Source organism: Poromitra crassiceps (assembly GCF_964638095.1).
Source record: "Poromitra crassiceps genome assembly, chromosome: 17".
Classification (NCBI taxonomy): Eukaryota; Metazoa; Chordata; class Actinopteri; order Beryciformes; family Melamphaidae; genus Poromitra; species Poromitra crassiceps.
The window spans coordinates 27,737,381-27,754,588 of NC_139635.1; the positions used below are offsets into that span (position 1 = coordinate 27,737,381).

General features: G+C 46.4%; 1 protein-coding gene across 2 annotated transcripts in view; it reads left to right on the forward strand.

Moving 5' to 3' along the window:
- LOC310791782 (uncharacterized protein) overlaps window positions 1–17,208 on the forward strand; it is a 134,980-nt gene that overhangs the window by 99,320 nt on the left and 18,452 nt on the right. Inside the window, exons 11-12 of one of the 2 annotated variants that reach the window (XM_083653446.1) lie at window positions 1,466–1,594; window positions 15,747–15,865. In XM_083653446.1, the coding sequence (XP_083509572.1) occupies window positions 1,466–1,594; window positions 15,747–15,865 (248 nt within the window). The remainder of the gene's footprint in view (window positions 1–1,465; window positions 1,595–15,746; window positions 15,866–17,208) is intronic. The other variant, XM_083653447.1, reaches the window with a different exon arrangement.

The window sequence follows — 17,208 nt, forward strand, 5'->3', positions numbered from 1 at the left end:
TAAATCTGCAAGTGGCTGGTAGGTAGATTTGATTCACTCACCACCAGCCAAAAACAAACAATGCTAATCCATTGAGTGGCTGGTAACATTTGAAGATTCACTAGACATTTGGCCGGTGGACAAAAAAGTTAACTTTGCACCATGTATGGAAGTTATGAATAGGCTAATAAAATATGTCCTAGGAACTTGAGGAATTCTAATTATATGTATTTTTCGTGTCAGGTTATTAATAAAATGATGGTGATGAGAATGGAAGGGCCCCAGGGAATTTTTGCCTAGGGCCCCTACTACTAGAATCGCCACTGCTCCCAGCAATGCTCTATCTACAGAGCAACAGGGAACACATGCACTCACACATGTCGCACGGACACACATGACCGGACAAATTATCCCCTGGCGGAGATAATAATAATAATGCGTTACTGGCCTGCATCCTCCAGTCAGCACATGACAATTGATATAACAATGTATTAGAGGGCATCAAAGATGACAGACGAGAGTTGCGGCGATCAAGGTAACTTTCTTTTTTACCACAGCATATAGTAATACTTTTTATTGTCTGTTGTTGTTGTTTTTTATAATAATTGTCATTATTATTATACTGGTTATTGTCTCATCCCTGGTATACAGGTCACTCCATGGCTTTCAAGTAGTTTTACCACATTCAAGACAACTTGGAGCACAACTTTCAATTCAGATTTGCTGAGAGGCATTATAATGCCACCTTTTTCTCCATATTTCCGCCCTGGTGGCATGTTTTAATTTTGTTTTTGTTTTTTGGGGGTATTTTCATAAGAATCATAAGAAGAGTGCTAACTGTAATTTTTTTTTTTTTTACCTGCACCACACTCGTCAGGATTCTGAGAATAAAGTCAGAATTCTGAAAATAAAGTTAGAATTCTGAAAAAAGAGAGAAAAAGTCAGGATTCTGAGGGAAAAAATCTGGATTCTGAGATTAAACTCTCATTCTCAGATTAAAGTCAGAAATCTGAGAAAAAAGTCAGCATTCAGATTTTAATGTCAGAATTCAGAGGAAAAAAAAGTCTGATTTCCGAGATTAAAGTCAGAATTCAGAGAAAAAAGTCAGCATACTGTTATATGTGACATCGCTGATGATTTCACCCACCTGGGTTAGTCATGACACAGACAGCTAGCCTGAATAAACCCAGCCTCCACGTGACCTGCTCTCAGACCTGCTCTCAGTCACTACAGACTGAGAGCAGGTCTGAGAGCAGGTCACGTGGAGGCTGGGTTTACCCAGGCTAACAGACAGCAGCGCCAAAATGTTATGGATTATTGCTGTATTCAGTGCAGGTTCCATTGTTTTGTCTTGCCTGGGTCCAGACCTTCGAACCCGCCCATTCTCTCCACATAGTTGCGTTTTGGCTACTCTGAAGATGGAAATGGAGTGTAACGAGTTGAGAATTTAGTCTGACATCAGGCATGTTTTGTGCTCTGTCCACAGTGGAAAACCTAAAGAACCTGCTGTCAGGGATGAGGGATCACAAACCTCTGGTGGAGGAGAGCCAGGGGCAGAGGGAGGCACTCAGGAGGGCCCACACCTTTGAGTGGGGCGACAGTAGCCCCATGAGGAGTAAGCCTTGTTCTGGTCTTTCATAATGTGTTCCAATTGGAGCATTGTTGTCGTGGGCTGAAGATGCACACCGGCCATCGGGGTTATAGCCATCTCACTTTTAGCACTACAGAATGACCCTTCTTACCTTTTTACAGTGTGTTGCCAGTAGAGATGGCAAAATATCTTGAGTCAAACATGGCTAACATCATGACAGCTTAACAAAAGTACAAAATAGATGTTAACTCATTGAGTGCCAGCCACTTTTGGAAAACGGATGCTCGTGCCAGCCGTTTCAGAGCGTTTTCAGTGATTTCTCGAGGCCCACAGAATATTGTGTGATATTACTATGTAAACACCGAACACGCACAAAGAACGATGAGACTCTATTGTATCATCAGCAAAAAAAAGTTTATTGATATCATTTTCCGTTCTTTAGTTATCAGCCGGAGAAGATAGGTTGATTTCAGCAAAAATAGTTTCCATCTAGAAGCAGAGATAATGAGCCTTTTGTGAAATGAAGCATTTCAAGCAAATCACGGACTCTGAAGCTAATATTTTCTGACCTGAAACATCTGAACAGTAATTTCCTTCAATATAACAGCACCCCCACCCCCCTCAAGTGCAAACTCCTCCTCCGTGGGTGTGTCTCTGGTGGCTCTGCTCGCTCTGCTGCGTGTGTCAGGCAAGTCTCTGCTGCCTGGATGGCGGCCGCTCGTCGGGGGAGTCTGGATCGGGCTCGCTCGTTTCTGGGGTTTCGGTTGTGAGCTGGGATGAAGCTGCGTCCGATTCTGGGCTTTCTGGGCTTTCTGCTGCGTGTTTCAAAGTGTGCTGCACCCAGAGTCTATTTTCGGAGCGCCCCGCCGTTGTGCGCCGGCTCCCAGCGCGACACACCGAAAAGCCAAACCATTCTCATGAGAATGGTTTCATCACGGCTTTTTCTGCTGTTTTTCCTCAACTTTCTCTAATCTGGAGAGCACTGTCGCCACCTAATGGGCCCGTAAAATAGGTTATACACATTCAAAATCCCCCAAACTTTCACAGGAGATGCATGAGGCTTTGATCCACGTCCCACCGTCAAAAAACGCATTTGACGCCGATCGACGTCATTGGCACTCTACGTTACTATTCGATTTGACGCCGATCGACGTCATTGGCACTCAATGAGTTAAGGACAACTAGATAGTTTAATAACTGGTTTAATGGTTTTGTTATTTATTTTTATGCCTCCGCCCGGTGATAGCTGTGGTCGGAGGCATTATGTTTTCAGGTTGTCCGTACGTCTGTCCGTCCGATGGGTGGTGGGAGTGGGTGTGTGGGTGTGGGTCAAGGAAGGGGGGCAGGGCTGGAGAAAAGGGGCTGTAGCTACGATTTCGAAGGTCCTAGAGAGTCGCAATTCGAGGGGTGGGTTGGGGAATGCCTAGGGGGGTGTGGGTGATGGGAAGGACCTTGGTGAGGGAAAGGGGTGGTGCTAAGGGAAAGGGGCCATAGCTAGGGATAGGAAGAGGAGAGTCAGGCTTCGAGGGGTGGGTAGGGGGAGTAGTTGGGGGGATGTGGGTGGTTTTGGGGTACTGGTAAGACCATTTGCCGTGTTGTTGAGGTACTCCCAAACATTGCCTGAAGTGCCATGAATGGCCACACCACTGTGCTGTGGGCTTCAAGGTATTTGTGCTGGTATGATTTATGTAGAGTAGACTGCTGACTCGTTGGCAGAGGCATACAACCATGATGCAGTAGTTCTCTTCTTCTTTCATTAGCAAAATACCAGAATGTATTATAATTCTGTCAGGACCACTATAACTTTTATTCCCATATGCAATAGTTATATTTGGTGGTATGGCTCTGGAGAGCAGCAGCAAAGACCCCCCAAAACAACCATACCAGGCAAACCACCCTGGCTCTCCATGCGCTTACATGGAACAACCAACAGGAGGAGCTAGCTGTGCAACTTAAGTAGGAAAGCCAATGGTGAAGGGCCATTTCACACATTTATTGCATCAGATGGTGGTTTTGTACACAGCAAGCTTTACTGTAGTGAAACCCCAGACTGTTGACCACTTATAGAACTTTTCTGAACAAACCAGGAAGAAATACAGTATTTGATTCATCAAAATGCTTGGCTATGAAAAGTAATGGAGAAGTCATGTGTAACACTAATGTCGGTTCAGAATGAGCACACCTCTCTAATTCAGTTAAGAGAGAGTAGATCACCTTTATCTATGGACCGGGGTCACAGAAGCTCTAGGTCGCTCTGGGAGAAATGGGCACCAGGCAGCACACAGAACACGACACAGACTCAGCAGGTACGTTTTAAAGATAACACAACATTTATTTACTTGTATTTCAGTTACTTCTTATTCTTTCTTCAAGCATATGCCATTTCAACAATAATAATCAAACAATTCTTTTTTTCCACTAAACTATTTCTCTTTCTTTCAGGTTTTGCATTCAACGACGGTGGGTCGACGACAGATGTTCACACATCAGGTAAGTAACTGTCTCTTATTTCTTATTTTATAAGAAACTATTTTGTTATTAGTCAGGCACTCATTAATTTTTGTTAATTCCTATGTTGATTTATTATGGTTCCATATAAATCCTATTTTAAAGTGCTTCTGACTCAACAGAGATACAGTCGCCGGTTATTATTATTTCGATTGGATTCGACCTTCAACCTCAAAAAACAACCGTTCCTTCAATAGAACTCAATTACCCAGAAAACAAAAACAATAGAACAAGTTCCCTTCAGGAATTCCATAGTATTGCTCTGGTTGCATTACTGTGTATTTCAGCAAGACACAGCTGTATATAAAAATAGAAAACTAGTTTAACACTGCTAAGGTTCAGGTTCTATTAAAGTACTTAGAAAACAAATCAATAACTCACGTTCAAATCAGGTGAGCACTATCAAATGCACACAGAGCAATACTCACAATGGACAATCGAAATAAATCACAATTATTATAAACAATTATCGAGATTCAGAACAACAACAAAAACATTCTACATGTGCTCTGTTCTCTAGTTCGGATCCACGAGATCAGTTCGACTCGGACAGTTATCCTTTGAATGGAAAAGTGCAAGGGGGATATTGTCTTCCCCACTGTGATGGAAGCTCCGTGGGTTTGAATGTGTGGGGCAATGTGGGGCAATGGATACGATTGTCCTACCACTGTGTTAGAAACTCCATGAAATCCGTGGGGCAATAGATACGATTGTCCTACCACTTAGTTGACAATGGATAATTCGAGCATCTCTCCTTTCTCTCGATCCGGTTCAGGGCTTAGGCTCGCCACCCCAAGAACCAGCTGCACCTCTCTCCACGGGAAGCAAGCCGGGCTGGGGAATCCGGGGTCTGGTGGATTCAGACGCTGACAACAAGGACGGACAGGAAACGGGAACAAGGACCAAGGGGGAGGGGGAGGAGAAGGAGGACCTGGCCTTGAACCCACAAAACCAGGAAAAGTGTCACTTAACGGATCAAAATAAATGTTTTCTCTCCTGTGTGGACTCTAATGTGCAATGTGTAACCATTAAGCCAAATAAAACGTTACATCAAATAACAAATAAAATTGTCATCACTCCTTTAACCATCTGTCATGTCATTTTCTCTTTTCTTTTCCATTCAGCATCAAAATACATTTTAGATAGCAATTACATGAAACATAGTATTACAGTATGGCTAACAGAATATACAAAGTGACATCAGTTCAAGTGCATTCATTTCAGTAACTCAATTTCCTTGACCTAAAAGCTACAGTATACTGTATCACCACTGGTGTGCATTAAACACACTGCAACAGCTACAGCTTAACACTAGCAGGCTTTACACTGCAGAAATAAACACTGATTGAGGTAATCAAAAGAATAACGCTACACGCGATGCGTCATGGCTGCTCTACGCATCCATTAAAACCACCGGGTGACTCTCACCCATGTTAGCTGAGGGTTTGCACGTTCAGCACGTTAATGTGCTAGCCACGGTAGCGTGGTGGATGCTAATCCGTGTTGCTAATGTTTGTAGCACTATTGCATCGAGTCAGCATGTTTTCAGTCTGCTAGCTTCATATTATCATTACAGCAAGCTGTCATAGCACTTTTTCATGTCGGGAGGAACTCACCAAGAATCGGCTTTCGGCAAATGGCAGCGTGATGGTCACTACCACAGGTCGCTATTTAGCAGCAATGAATCTGGTCGGGGGACAATAATTTTCTTTACTGACGGTTTCAGAGAGATAACAGTTAATTATCGGTAAGCACACACATATTTTACTTACACGTGTCTCTGTGTTCTATGTCTCAACACGTATTTCTGTTCTCCGGTGTCAACACACGTCTTGTTTGATATTCGTTCAGGTAGGAAAAGGAAACGCTAGGTATTTTCACCGTCACCTCAGCTAAACTGGCGGATGCTGCGTAGCATCTGATGTACTTTCAAAATAAGAGTCCTCCAACCAAAATTTACCTTTTCACCTTCTGATATGCTTTCAAAATAAGAGTCCTCCCATTATATTCACTGTTTATATTATGTTATATTCACAGTATAATTTATTATATTAAGACACATTAAACGGTTCTGGTAACCTGGGTTACACACTCCCTTCTCAAAGGTGTGTACGTCTCGTTACACCTAGTCGGCTGTTTAACCACGACTGAAGGAGTACTTTCAGAGTTGTGTTCAGTGTAAGTTTGACCTTGTAGTGATTCTGTGAAAGCCACACTTAAACCTTGAAGGAGTGACTGCACAATAGACACAAGGGGGTTCCCTAATTGGGTGTAGTGCAATCTTTCTGGGGGGACAATTTGTCTACTGGAATGTCTGCGAGAAGCATCTTCCCCATTTTGGTCTTCGGCAACTCCAGGCTTGGAAGCTTCGTTCACTGCCGTCCGTGAATCTTCATCGCTGTCAGACATGTCGGAGAATACTGGAAGGGCCTCCTCCATGATACTGGGCACATTAACTGGGAGGTCGGGAAGTCTCCCTGTGGCGTGTCTTTGTTCTGACCTTGTTCCAGACATATCCTCCTCTTCCACTTCTGCTTCAGATAAAGCCTCTTCTTCAGATCCCATTTCAGGTGAGTTTTCTTTCTCAGGTTCCTCTTCAGGTGAGTTTTCTTTTTCAGGTTCCTCTTCAGGTGAGTTTTCTTTTTCAGGTTCCTCCTCAGGTGAGTTTTCTTTTTCAGGTTCCTCTTCAGGTGAGTTTTCTTTTTCAGGTTCCTCTTCAGGTGAGTTTTCTTTTTCAGTCGCGCCTGCGCCTACAGAGCACTCTGCCAGAGGGTCTGCTTCTGTTCTTTGAGGGATTTGCTCAGCTGGAGATGCAAATGGGTGAGACTCAGGAGAGTTTCCGTTCAATCCTTGATCCCTCGTGAGGTGAGTATTCCCATTTAGCTCATTTGGGCATGATGGCCAGTCACTTTCCACCCTCGTAGGGTCTACATTCCAGGACACAGTGACATCTTCATCTGACTCACAGTGGTCCACATCTCCCTCTGCATCTCGTGCAGCAGATTCCAAGCGCGTGTTCTGACGCGTCCTTCTGCGTGAGACTGGCTCGGGTGGGAGAGAGCAGTCATTCATTGAAGGGAGGAATCCGCAAGGGAGCAAGAGGTCTCTGTGTAATGTTCTCAGAGGTCCACTTTGGTTCTCGGGTTTCACCGTGTACACTGGAAGATCACCAGCACGTTTGGTCACCACATGAATCTCGGCCTCCCACTTATCAGCGAGTTTGTGTTTCCCGCGGAGACGAACACTCCTCACCAACACACGGTCACCAACTTCGAGTGCAGACTCTGTGATGTGCCGATCAAATCTGACTTTGTTCCTTGCAGCATTTTTGGCGGCATTGCTGGTTGCTAGCTTATAGCTCTCCTCCAAGTGTGCTCTCAAATTGCGTACGTACTCCGAGTGGGATGTTTGGGAATGCTCTCTGAGTGGGACACCAAACGCCAGGTCGATGGGCAATCTCGGTTGCCTCCCAAACATTAGCTCGTAGGGGCTGAATCCGGTGACTTCACTTTTGGTACAATTGTAGGCATGCACCAATGGGCGTACAAAATCACGCCAATGCGCTTTGTCTTGCTCTTTTAAAGTGCCCAACATACTCAGGAGTGTTCGGTTGAATCTTTCGACAGGGTTTCCCCTGGGATGGTAAGGTGTTGTCCTGACCTTCCGAATCCCTGCCACTTCGCACAGCTCTTTTATTGTCTTTGATTCAAAGTCGGGCCCTTGATCACTGTGTAAGCGCTCTGGGATACCGTAGTGGATGATGAAGTTTTCCCAAAGACACTTGGCCACGGTACGAGCTTTCTGGTTGGGTGTGGGTACAGCCACTGCATATTTAGTGTAGTGGTCTGTAATCACCAGGACATTGGTCGTGTTGCTTCTGTCAGGTTCAATTGAGAGGAAGTCCATACAGACCAATTCTAATGGGCGAGTGACTTGGATGTTGACAAGCGGTGCGGCCTTCTGAGGTGGAGCCTTCCTCCGGATGCAGCGGTCGCATGTCTTCACCCTCGCTTCCACTTCAGCAGCCATCTTTGGCCAGTAGAACCTGGATCGCAGGAGATCAGTCGTCCTCTCTATCCCTAAGTGACCCATGTCATCATGTAAGCTTTTCATGGCTGTTTGTCTCAGTTCTTTGGGTAGAACCAGCTGGAAGGTTGTGTGTCCTTCCTCTTTCCTCTTCCTGTACAGAACGTTCTCTTTCATCTCCAGACGAGGTAACTCTCTCAACAGCAGCGGAAGCTCTGGGAGTTCTTGTCGCAGAGTTGGTGGGGGTTTCTGTCCAGTCTCTAGTTGTAATATGACCTCTCTGATGCTAGGGTCAGCCGTCTGCTTTTCTCTCAACTCCTCCTTGGACAGGTGCTGAATGGTGGCCGTTCCCTCAGCTCCTTCCTCTTCTCCAAAGATGACAGGAACAGCATCTGCATGCATAGCCAGGGACTCGACTAATGCAAAGAAGGGGTCACTGGATTCATTGTCTGGATCATGTCGTAGTAGATGTCGGCCGCAGACTGCTTGGACCACTTCAGGTTCCACCTGGATGAGATTCTCACTATCACCGGTATGACGTGAGGTGAATTGGTGGATCCGTTCACGTTCCTTCTGCGATGCAAGGTCATCCATCAGGTCACCATGAGGACGTCTTGACAGACCATCAGCATCATGGTTTTGTCTCCCTGCACGGTACTGCAGTGTGAAGGTGAACGTAGACAGCGCAGACAACCACCGATAGCTCGTAGCATCCAACTTGGCTGTGGTGAGTATGTAGGTCAGTGGATTGCTGTCGGTGATGACTATGAACTGATTTCCATACAGGTAGTCACTGAATTTTTCTGTCACACTCCACTTCAGGGCTAAAAACTCCAGCTTGTGTGCCGGATAGCGGGCTTCGCTGTGAGACAGCCCTCTGCTGGCGAATGCGATGGGTCGCATCTGTCCTTCCTGGTCCTGGTAGAGTGCAGCTCCTAAGCCAGTGGTGCTCGCATCTGTGTGCAAGATGTAAGGCAGCGCAGGATTAGCAAAACCGAGTACTGGGGCAGTAGTGAGCCTGTCGATTACTGTGTCGAAGGCACACTGGCATGCCGGAGTCCAGCGGTCATTGAAGAGATCTTTTGGGTGATGATACTGCAGGGGCTGATCGTTCCCAGTTTTCTTCTTTGGTCTCTTGGTCTTTCTCAGAGGTGGGTAACCAACAGTTAAGTCAGTTAGCGGCTTGACAACCCCGGAGTACCCCTGGATAAACCGCCGGTAGTATCCGGAGAACCCCAAGAAGGACCTCAGTTCTTTCAAGTTCTTCGGGCTAGGCCAGGTCTTTAGAGCACGGATCTTGTCAGGATCTGTTTTGACACCATCTCTCGACACAATGTGTCCCAGGTATTTTACGGAAGTCTGAAAGAACTTGCACTTGCTCACAGACAACTTCAAGCCGTACTCCCTTAGACGGTCGAGGACTCGCAGCAATCTCCTTTCGTGCTCCTCTAGGGTATCTGAGAATACGATGATGTCGTCTAAGAAGACGATGGCCTCTTTCAGGTTCATGTCGCTCATACACTTCTCCATAAGCCTCTGAAAGGTGCTAGGGGCGTTCGTGATTCCTTGAGGCATCCGCTGGAATTCCCAGAAACCCAATGGGCACACAAAGGCAGTCTTGGCCTTGTCCTCTTCCTCCATCTCTATTTGGTAGTATCCAGATTTGAGATCCAGGACGGAGAACCATTGAGATCCGTGCATTGCCGTGAAGGTCTCTTCAAGGTTTGGTAGGGCGTACGCATCTTTCACCGTCTGAGCGTTTAGCCTCCGATAATCGATGCAGAGCCGTACTTCACCATTTTTCTTTCGGACCACCACAATAGGAGAGGAGAAAGAAGACTCGGATTCCCTGATGATACCCGCGTCCAGCAGCTCTCTGAGATGTTTGCGGACAGCCTGGATATCTTGGGGGTGGATGGGCCGAGCTCTCTGCTTGAAGGGGGTCTCATCGTGAAGGTTGATGTGGTGTTTCACCTTGTCAGTCCTTCCATAGTCCAAGTCGTGTTGTGAGAATACATCTGGCATAGCTTGTAACTTCCGCTCTATCCTCTCTTTCCATTCTGCAGGTATCGGGGAGTCTGCCAAGTTGAACACAGTTGGAGGGACTTGTGGTGGTTCTGGCTGGTCAGTTGATGGATCTTTACTCTTGGTCTCTCCTGCTCCAGAGAGTACTTGCTGCGTAGCACTGAGCTCGGCTAAGACACTTCTTGGTGGTATCCGTATGTCGTGCTCGGTTTCATTGGTTAGAACCACAGGCACTCGATAGGGAGCTCTGGTCGGGAGGGTGAGCAGACTACAAGTGACTAGTATGCCTCCAGGGAGGGAGTATGATGATGGTGGTTCTATCATTGCCCACTTCTCTGTGTGCACACCCCGAACATTGGCCACTCCCTCCATCACAACCTTCTGTCCTGCTGGGATGATTTCTGATGCTTTCCCCTGTAGTCTCACTGATCCAAGGTAGCCATTTGTTTCTTGTTTCTGTCTGAGGACAAGTATTTTCAGCACTGCCCGGTAGCCGTATGGAGAAGGCTGATGGCGAGTGTTGTCCGCTTCACTGTATTGCTTGTACATTACATCCAATGTGTTCGTGCCTATTAGCACGGGGGACAGGGCTGTTGCACGGCAGTCTGGAACTACAAGAGCTAAGGTAGGTACCTCAATGTCAGTGCCCAGGAAACTCTTTGGGAAGGTTATACTGGTCTCAATGTAGCCGAGATAGGGGACGGTTTGACCATTAGCGCCTTCAATTTCGAGCAGGTTGTCTAAGGAGTGGATGGTCTGGGAGCTCAACTTCTGTTCGTAGAACGACTGAGAGACAGTGGTCACTTGAGATCCTGTGTCCAATAGAGAATTGCATTCTTCCCCTGCTATGAGAATGTTAGCAGTACATCTCGTCCCTACCAATCCTTTTGGGAGGTGGCCCCAACCAGTAGGAGAGGCTTGCTTCAGGCTAGCTCTTTGCTTGCCACTGGGACGTCTTTCATGTTCTCCAGCTCCCGTCAGTCCCATGACTGGAGCTGATTCTAGTTTAAAGGCTGTGTGCTTGAAGAGCGGCTCTGGGCTTCCCACAGAAGTTGTTTCTCCATTAACTGCTGCTTCTTCTCTGCAACCATGGCTTGATTAGGGGGCTCACTGCAATTTGGCGCGATGTGCCCATCCTGGCCGCACCGGAAGCAATACCAGGGTCTTGGCCTTCCATTCTGCATTCTGGCTGTAGTGGAGACTGAAAAGCCACTTCGCCCCCCACGCCAATCTGTTTGGGCAGGAGCAGAAGGGGGAGGGGTCTGGGACTTTAGAGCGGTTATCTGACTCTGTAGGTCGGCTAGTTGTCTCTGTAGGTCTTGGACGAGAGGGTCACACTGGGAGGGGCTAATCTGGGATCTGGATGTCTGGCGGTTCTGTGTTTTCAGGTTGGCCATTTGACTTTGGAGCCCAGCCACTTCTCTTTTTAGGTTCTGGGTGTCGCACAGTGTATCCACTGTCTGGTTATTTTGCTGTGAGGCTGTGCTCTTTTCTTTCTCCTGGACGCAGGCACACTGAAGGTGTGTTGCAGCTCGTTGCTTGGGGACCCCAAGGTGTTGCCTCATGCGAACAGCCTTTGCAGCCTGTCTGTCTTCTTCTGTGCGCAGAAGTAAGAGCAATTCTGGAAAGGATGGAGGGTTGTGTTTTCTCTGTTCCAAATGGAGATCAGTAAGCATGGTGCTGTCCCAGCAACCTCTACAAAACTGCCTCCGGAGGTTGTCATCCTGTTCGGCGGAGGCCACACCCCCTCTTTTCACAGCCTGGCTGAGAATCACTTGCAGACGATTCAGGTAGTGGGAGGGCTTTTCCCCAGCATCCTGAAGTGTGTTCATGAATTTGGCGAAAAGCTCTTCGCCATCATCAACAGTGCCAAAAGCAGAATCCAACAGCTGCAAGTAGTCTGTGGGAGAAGCGTGGGGGCCTAACTGTTTCACTACATCAGCTGCTGGTGATAGGAGGCTTTCCAGTATTTTCCTTACTCTGTGTAGATCTGATATGGCTGGATCTTTGAGAATGAGCTCAACATTTGCTCTCCAAGTGTCGTAATCCACTTCGCTGTTGGGGTGTGGGCTCTTCCCAGAGAAAGATCGAAGTCTGTTAGATGAGTGAACTGATGAAGAAACATCTGCATTTCTTACAATATGTTCGACCACGACTCTTTGTATTTCAGGGGGGTTGACATCAGTGAGCCTGAAGTTGGGACTGGGAGAGCTCTGTACTCCCGTCAAGAAGTGTGAATTTGAGTTTTCTTCAGCCCTTGGAGCAAAGGCCAAATTTGCAGCGACAGAGGGTGGTGCTTGAGTCCAGTTAGGAGGTGGAGCAGCTGTGTGAGGAAAGGAATGGACTGCTGGGTCATGGTCGATGTTCGGAGAGGTTAGCGTAGACTGAGGCTCAGAAGGAATTGTACCACTGTCGGCTGGGACATGTGCTGGCTTTATCACACTTTGAGTGGGTTCTGTTTCAGATTCAGGAGCTGTCCGACTGGTGGTGACAGTACGGATGGCTGCGTTGAGCTTTGAGAGTTCTGCGGCAAGGACTTCTTCCAGCGTCTTACCGGTTGCTTGTGCAACTGCCTCCAGCTGTTCAATGTAGGTCTTTGTCGTGATGTCACTTACTTCAGGGGCATATACATCCACCAGCGCTCTCAGGTTGTAGCAGGCTCCTCCTTCACACTGGTGCCGGAATGTGCCTGGCAACAAAGGCTTGAGCGAATGCATTGCTGTGTCGTCAGTGTATTCAACTACTACGTGTTCGTGAAACTTTGTATTAGGTGCATCTATGCTAATGAACCTAGCGATAGAGCCATATTGTTCCAGATGCTTAACTAATTCCTTGTCAGATTCTGCATCAGGAGACCCACTAATAATAATAGAGTTTTGGACTGTAATATTAGCGGACTTGATAAAATCCATTTTGGTTTTGGTATTTCTGTGTCGTCACCAGTGCTGCTCGATAAACCCAATTTCTCCTGGCTGTACTCGCCAATTATGTAACACTAATGTCGGTTCAGAATGAGCACACCTCTCTAATTCAGTTAAGAGAGAGTAGATCACCTTTATCTATGGACCGGGGTCACAGAAGCTCTAGGTCGCTCTGGGAGAAATGGGCACCAGGCAGCACACAGAACACGACACAGACTCAGCAGGTACGTTTTAAAGATAACACAACATTTATTTACTTGTATTTCAGTTACTTCTTATTCTTTCTTCAAGCATATGCCATTTCAACAATAATAATCAAACAATTCTTTTTTTCCACTAAACTATTTCTCTTTCTTTCAGGTTTTGCATTCAACGACGGTGGGTCGACGACAGATGTTCACACATCAGGTAAGTAACTGTCTCTTATTTCTTATTTTATAAGAAACTATTTTGTTATTAGTCAGGCACTCATTAATTTTTGTTAATTCCTATGTTGATTTATTATGGTTCCATATAAATCCTATTTTAAAGTGCTTCTGACTCAACAGAGATACAGTCGCCGGTTATTATTATTTCGATTGGATTCGACCTTCAACCTCAAAAAACAACCGTTCCTTCAATAGAACTCAATTACCCAGAAAACAAAAACAATAGAACAAGTTCCCTTCAGGAATTCCATAGTATTGCTCTGGTTGCATTACTGTGTATTTCAGCAAGACACAGCTGTATATAAAAATAGAAAACTAGTTTAACACTGCTAAGGTTCAGGTTCTATTAAAGTACTTAGAAAACAAATCAATAACTCACGTTCAAATCAGGTGAGCACTATCAAATGCACACAGAGCAATACTCACAATGGACAATCGAAATAAATCACAATTATTATAAACAATTATCGAGATTCAGAACAACAACAAAAACATTCTACATGTGCTCTGTTCTCTAGTTCGGATCCACGAGATCAGTTCGACTCGGACAGTTATCCTTTGAATGGAAAAGTGCAAGGGGGATATTGTCTTCCCCACTGTGATGGAAGCTCCGTGGGTTTGAATGTGTGGGGCAATGTGGGGCAATGGATACGATTGTCCTACCACTGTGTTAGAAACTCCATGAAATCCGTGGGGCAATAGATACGATTGTCCTACCACTTAGTTGACAATGGATAATTCGAGCATCTCTCCTTTCTCTCGATCCGGTTCAGGGCTTAGGCTCGCCACCCCAAGAACCAGCTGCACCTCTCTCCACGGGAAGCAAGCCGGGCTGGGGAATCCGGGGTCTGGTGGATTCAGACGCTGACAACAAGGACGGACAGGAAACGGGAACAAGGACCAAGGGGGAGGGGGAGGAGAAGGAGGACCTGGCCTTGAACCCACAAAACCAGGAAAAGTGTCACTTAACGGATCAAAATAAATGTTTTCTCTCCTGTGTGGACTCTAATGTGCAATGTGTAACCATTAAGCCAAATAAAACGTTACATCAAATAACAAATAAAATTGTCATCACTCCTTTAACCATCTGTCATGTCATTTTCTCTTTTCTTTTCCATTCAGCATCAAAATACATTTTAGATAGCAATTACATGAAACATAGTATTACAGTATGGCTAACAGAATATACAAAGTGACATCAGTTCAAGTGCATTCATTTCAGTAACTCAATTTCCTTGACCTAAAAGCTACAGTATACTGTATCACCACTGGTGTGCATTAAACACACTGCAACAGCTACAGCTTAACACTAGCAGGCTTTACACTGCAGAAATAAACACTGATTGAGGTAATCAAAAGAATAACGCTACACGCGATGCGTCATGGCTGCTCTACGCATCCATTAAAACCACCGGGTGACTCTCACCCATGTTAGCTGAGGGTTTGCACGTTCAGCACGTTAATGTGCTAGCCACGGTAGCGTGGTGGATGCTAATCCGTGTTGCTAATGTTTGTAGCACTATTGCATCGAGTCAGCATGTTTTCAGTCTGCTAGCTTCATATTATCATTACAGCAAGCTGTCATAGCACTTTTTCATGTCGGGAGGAACTCACCAAGAATCGGCTTTCGGCAAATGGCAGCGTGATGGTCACTACCACAGGTCGCTATTTAGCAGCAATGAATCTGGTCGGGGGACAATAATTTTCTTTACTGACGGTTTCAGAGAGATAACAGTTAATTATCGGTAAGCACACACATATTTTACTTACACGTGTCTCTGTGTTCTATGTCTCAACACGTATTTCTGTTCTCCGGTGTCAACACACGTCTTGTTTGATATTCGTTCAGGTAGGAAAAGGAAACGCTAGGTATTTTCACCGTCACCTCAGCTAAACTGGCGGATGCTGCGTAGCATCTGATGTACTTTCAAAATAAGAGTCCTCCAACCAAAATTTACCTTTTCACCTTCTGATATGCTTTCAAAATAAGAGTCCTCCCATTATATTCACTGTTTATATTATGTTATATTCACAGTATAATTTATTATATTAAGACACATTAAACGGTTCTGGTAACCTGGGTTACACATGCATCCATCAGGGCCTCTGTAGGAACCCTGCACTTAGCTCCATGTATATATCTGTACTGTACTCTACACATCAGTGATGACACTTTATTGCATGATTCTGTGAATGTTATTAGCAGCTAAAAAAGAGAGCTGTGAAGCTGTTCTATGAGTTTGGATGTATATGATTTGATTTGGCCAGACGGAGGTGCAGCAGAGCGGCCAGGCAGCAACGAGGGCAGCCTGGGAGAGAGCGGTCAACCGGCCACTGGTGACCCCCCGCTGCAGGAAGCAGACCTCTCCGAGAGCCTGGAACAGTCTGTGAGTGAGACAGACAGAGACGCTGGGAAATAGTTTTCCAATAGCAGTGGCTGTTTAGTATGAAATATTTACACTACTGTTGTTATTCTTCAAGGCCGATGATGACACACTGATGCCTTGTCCTTCATTGATGCCTTGTCCTTTCCCTGAGGCAGAGGTCAATCTTCTAAAGCTCAAGTTTTCATGGTGATTTTTCCCCGATCTGATGTACAACCATCCTTGCTGCAAGGGAACACACATGTGACCCTGAGACCCATGGATGGCGACGCGGGGCACATGACCAGGGGTCATTGCAACCCGGACAGCACAGTGAGTGACCGCAAGGCACTAACGCCTGGAGGCTGACAAGACAGCGTGCGTGAACATCCAGACTGTAATACCTCACAAAAGTGTGGTGAGTGGACCATGATGCCGCAGCACACATGTCCTCCACCGACACACCACGCAACAGCGCCCATGACACCGCAACACTTGTTGTGGAGTGGGCCTTAATACCCTCCGGGGGGGCTTTCCCCGCGGCAGAGTAGGCCAAGGCAATGGCCTCCACTATCCAGTGCGACAAGCGCTCTTTGGACAGGGCCTTGCCCAGGGCACAGGCCCCAAAGCATACCAAGAGCTGGTTTGAGGTGTGCAGCGCGCACGTCCTGTCCACATAGGTCAGGAGCGCCAGTACAGGGCACCGCGTCTGCAACCGCCGGTCCTCCGTCGGGTCCGAAAGAGGAGGGCAAAAGGCTACCAGGTCTATGACCATAGACCTGAAACTAGCATTGATATTCTTAGGCTGATAAGCAGGGTTAGGCTGCAGCGTGACCCTGCACCTGTCATCAGAGAACACCATACAGGACTGTTGCACCGAGAGGGCAATCAAGTCACCAACCCTCTTATCGAAAGACAGGGCTAAGAGCAGCGCCGTCTTCAGGGATAGGTGTTTCAAATCGATGGTATCGACGGGCTCGAAGGGAGGACCAGAGAGCCCCTCCAGCACCGTGATCAAGTCCCACTTGGTCACAGCGAGTCCCACTTGGTCACGGCGAACACCCTTCATGAACCGAGAGATCAGGAAGAGGCTCCCTACCGACCTGCCATCAATTTCCATGTGACAGGCGGATATCACAGCCACGTAAACCTTGAGGGACTGAGGGGACAGGCCCGCATCATGCAGGCTACCAAAATCACTTCCAGGGGAGAACTCAACTGAAGTAACATTTGCTTTGAAAATAGCAGTAAAATGAAATCAAAAGGGAACTTCCTAACTTATTGGCTGGAATAATATTCAGACAAGATAATAATATACTGTAAGCCCTAAAGCAGGAGCTTGCAGTCAACTATAGTTGAAATTAATA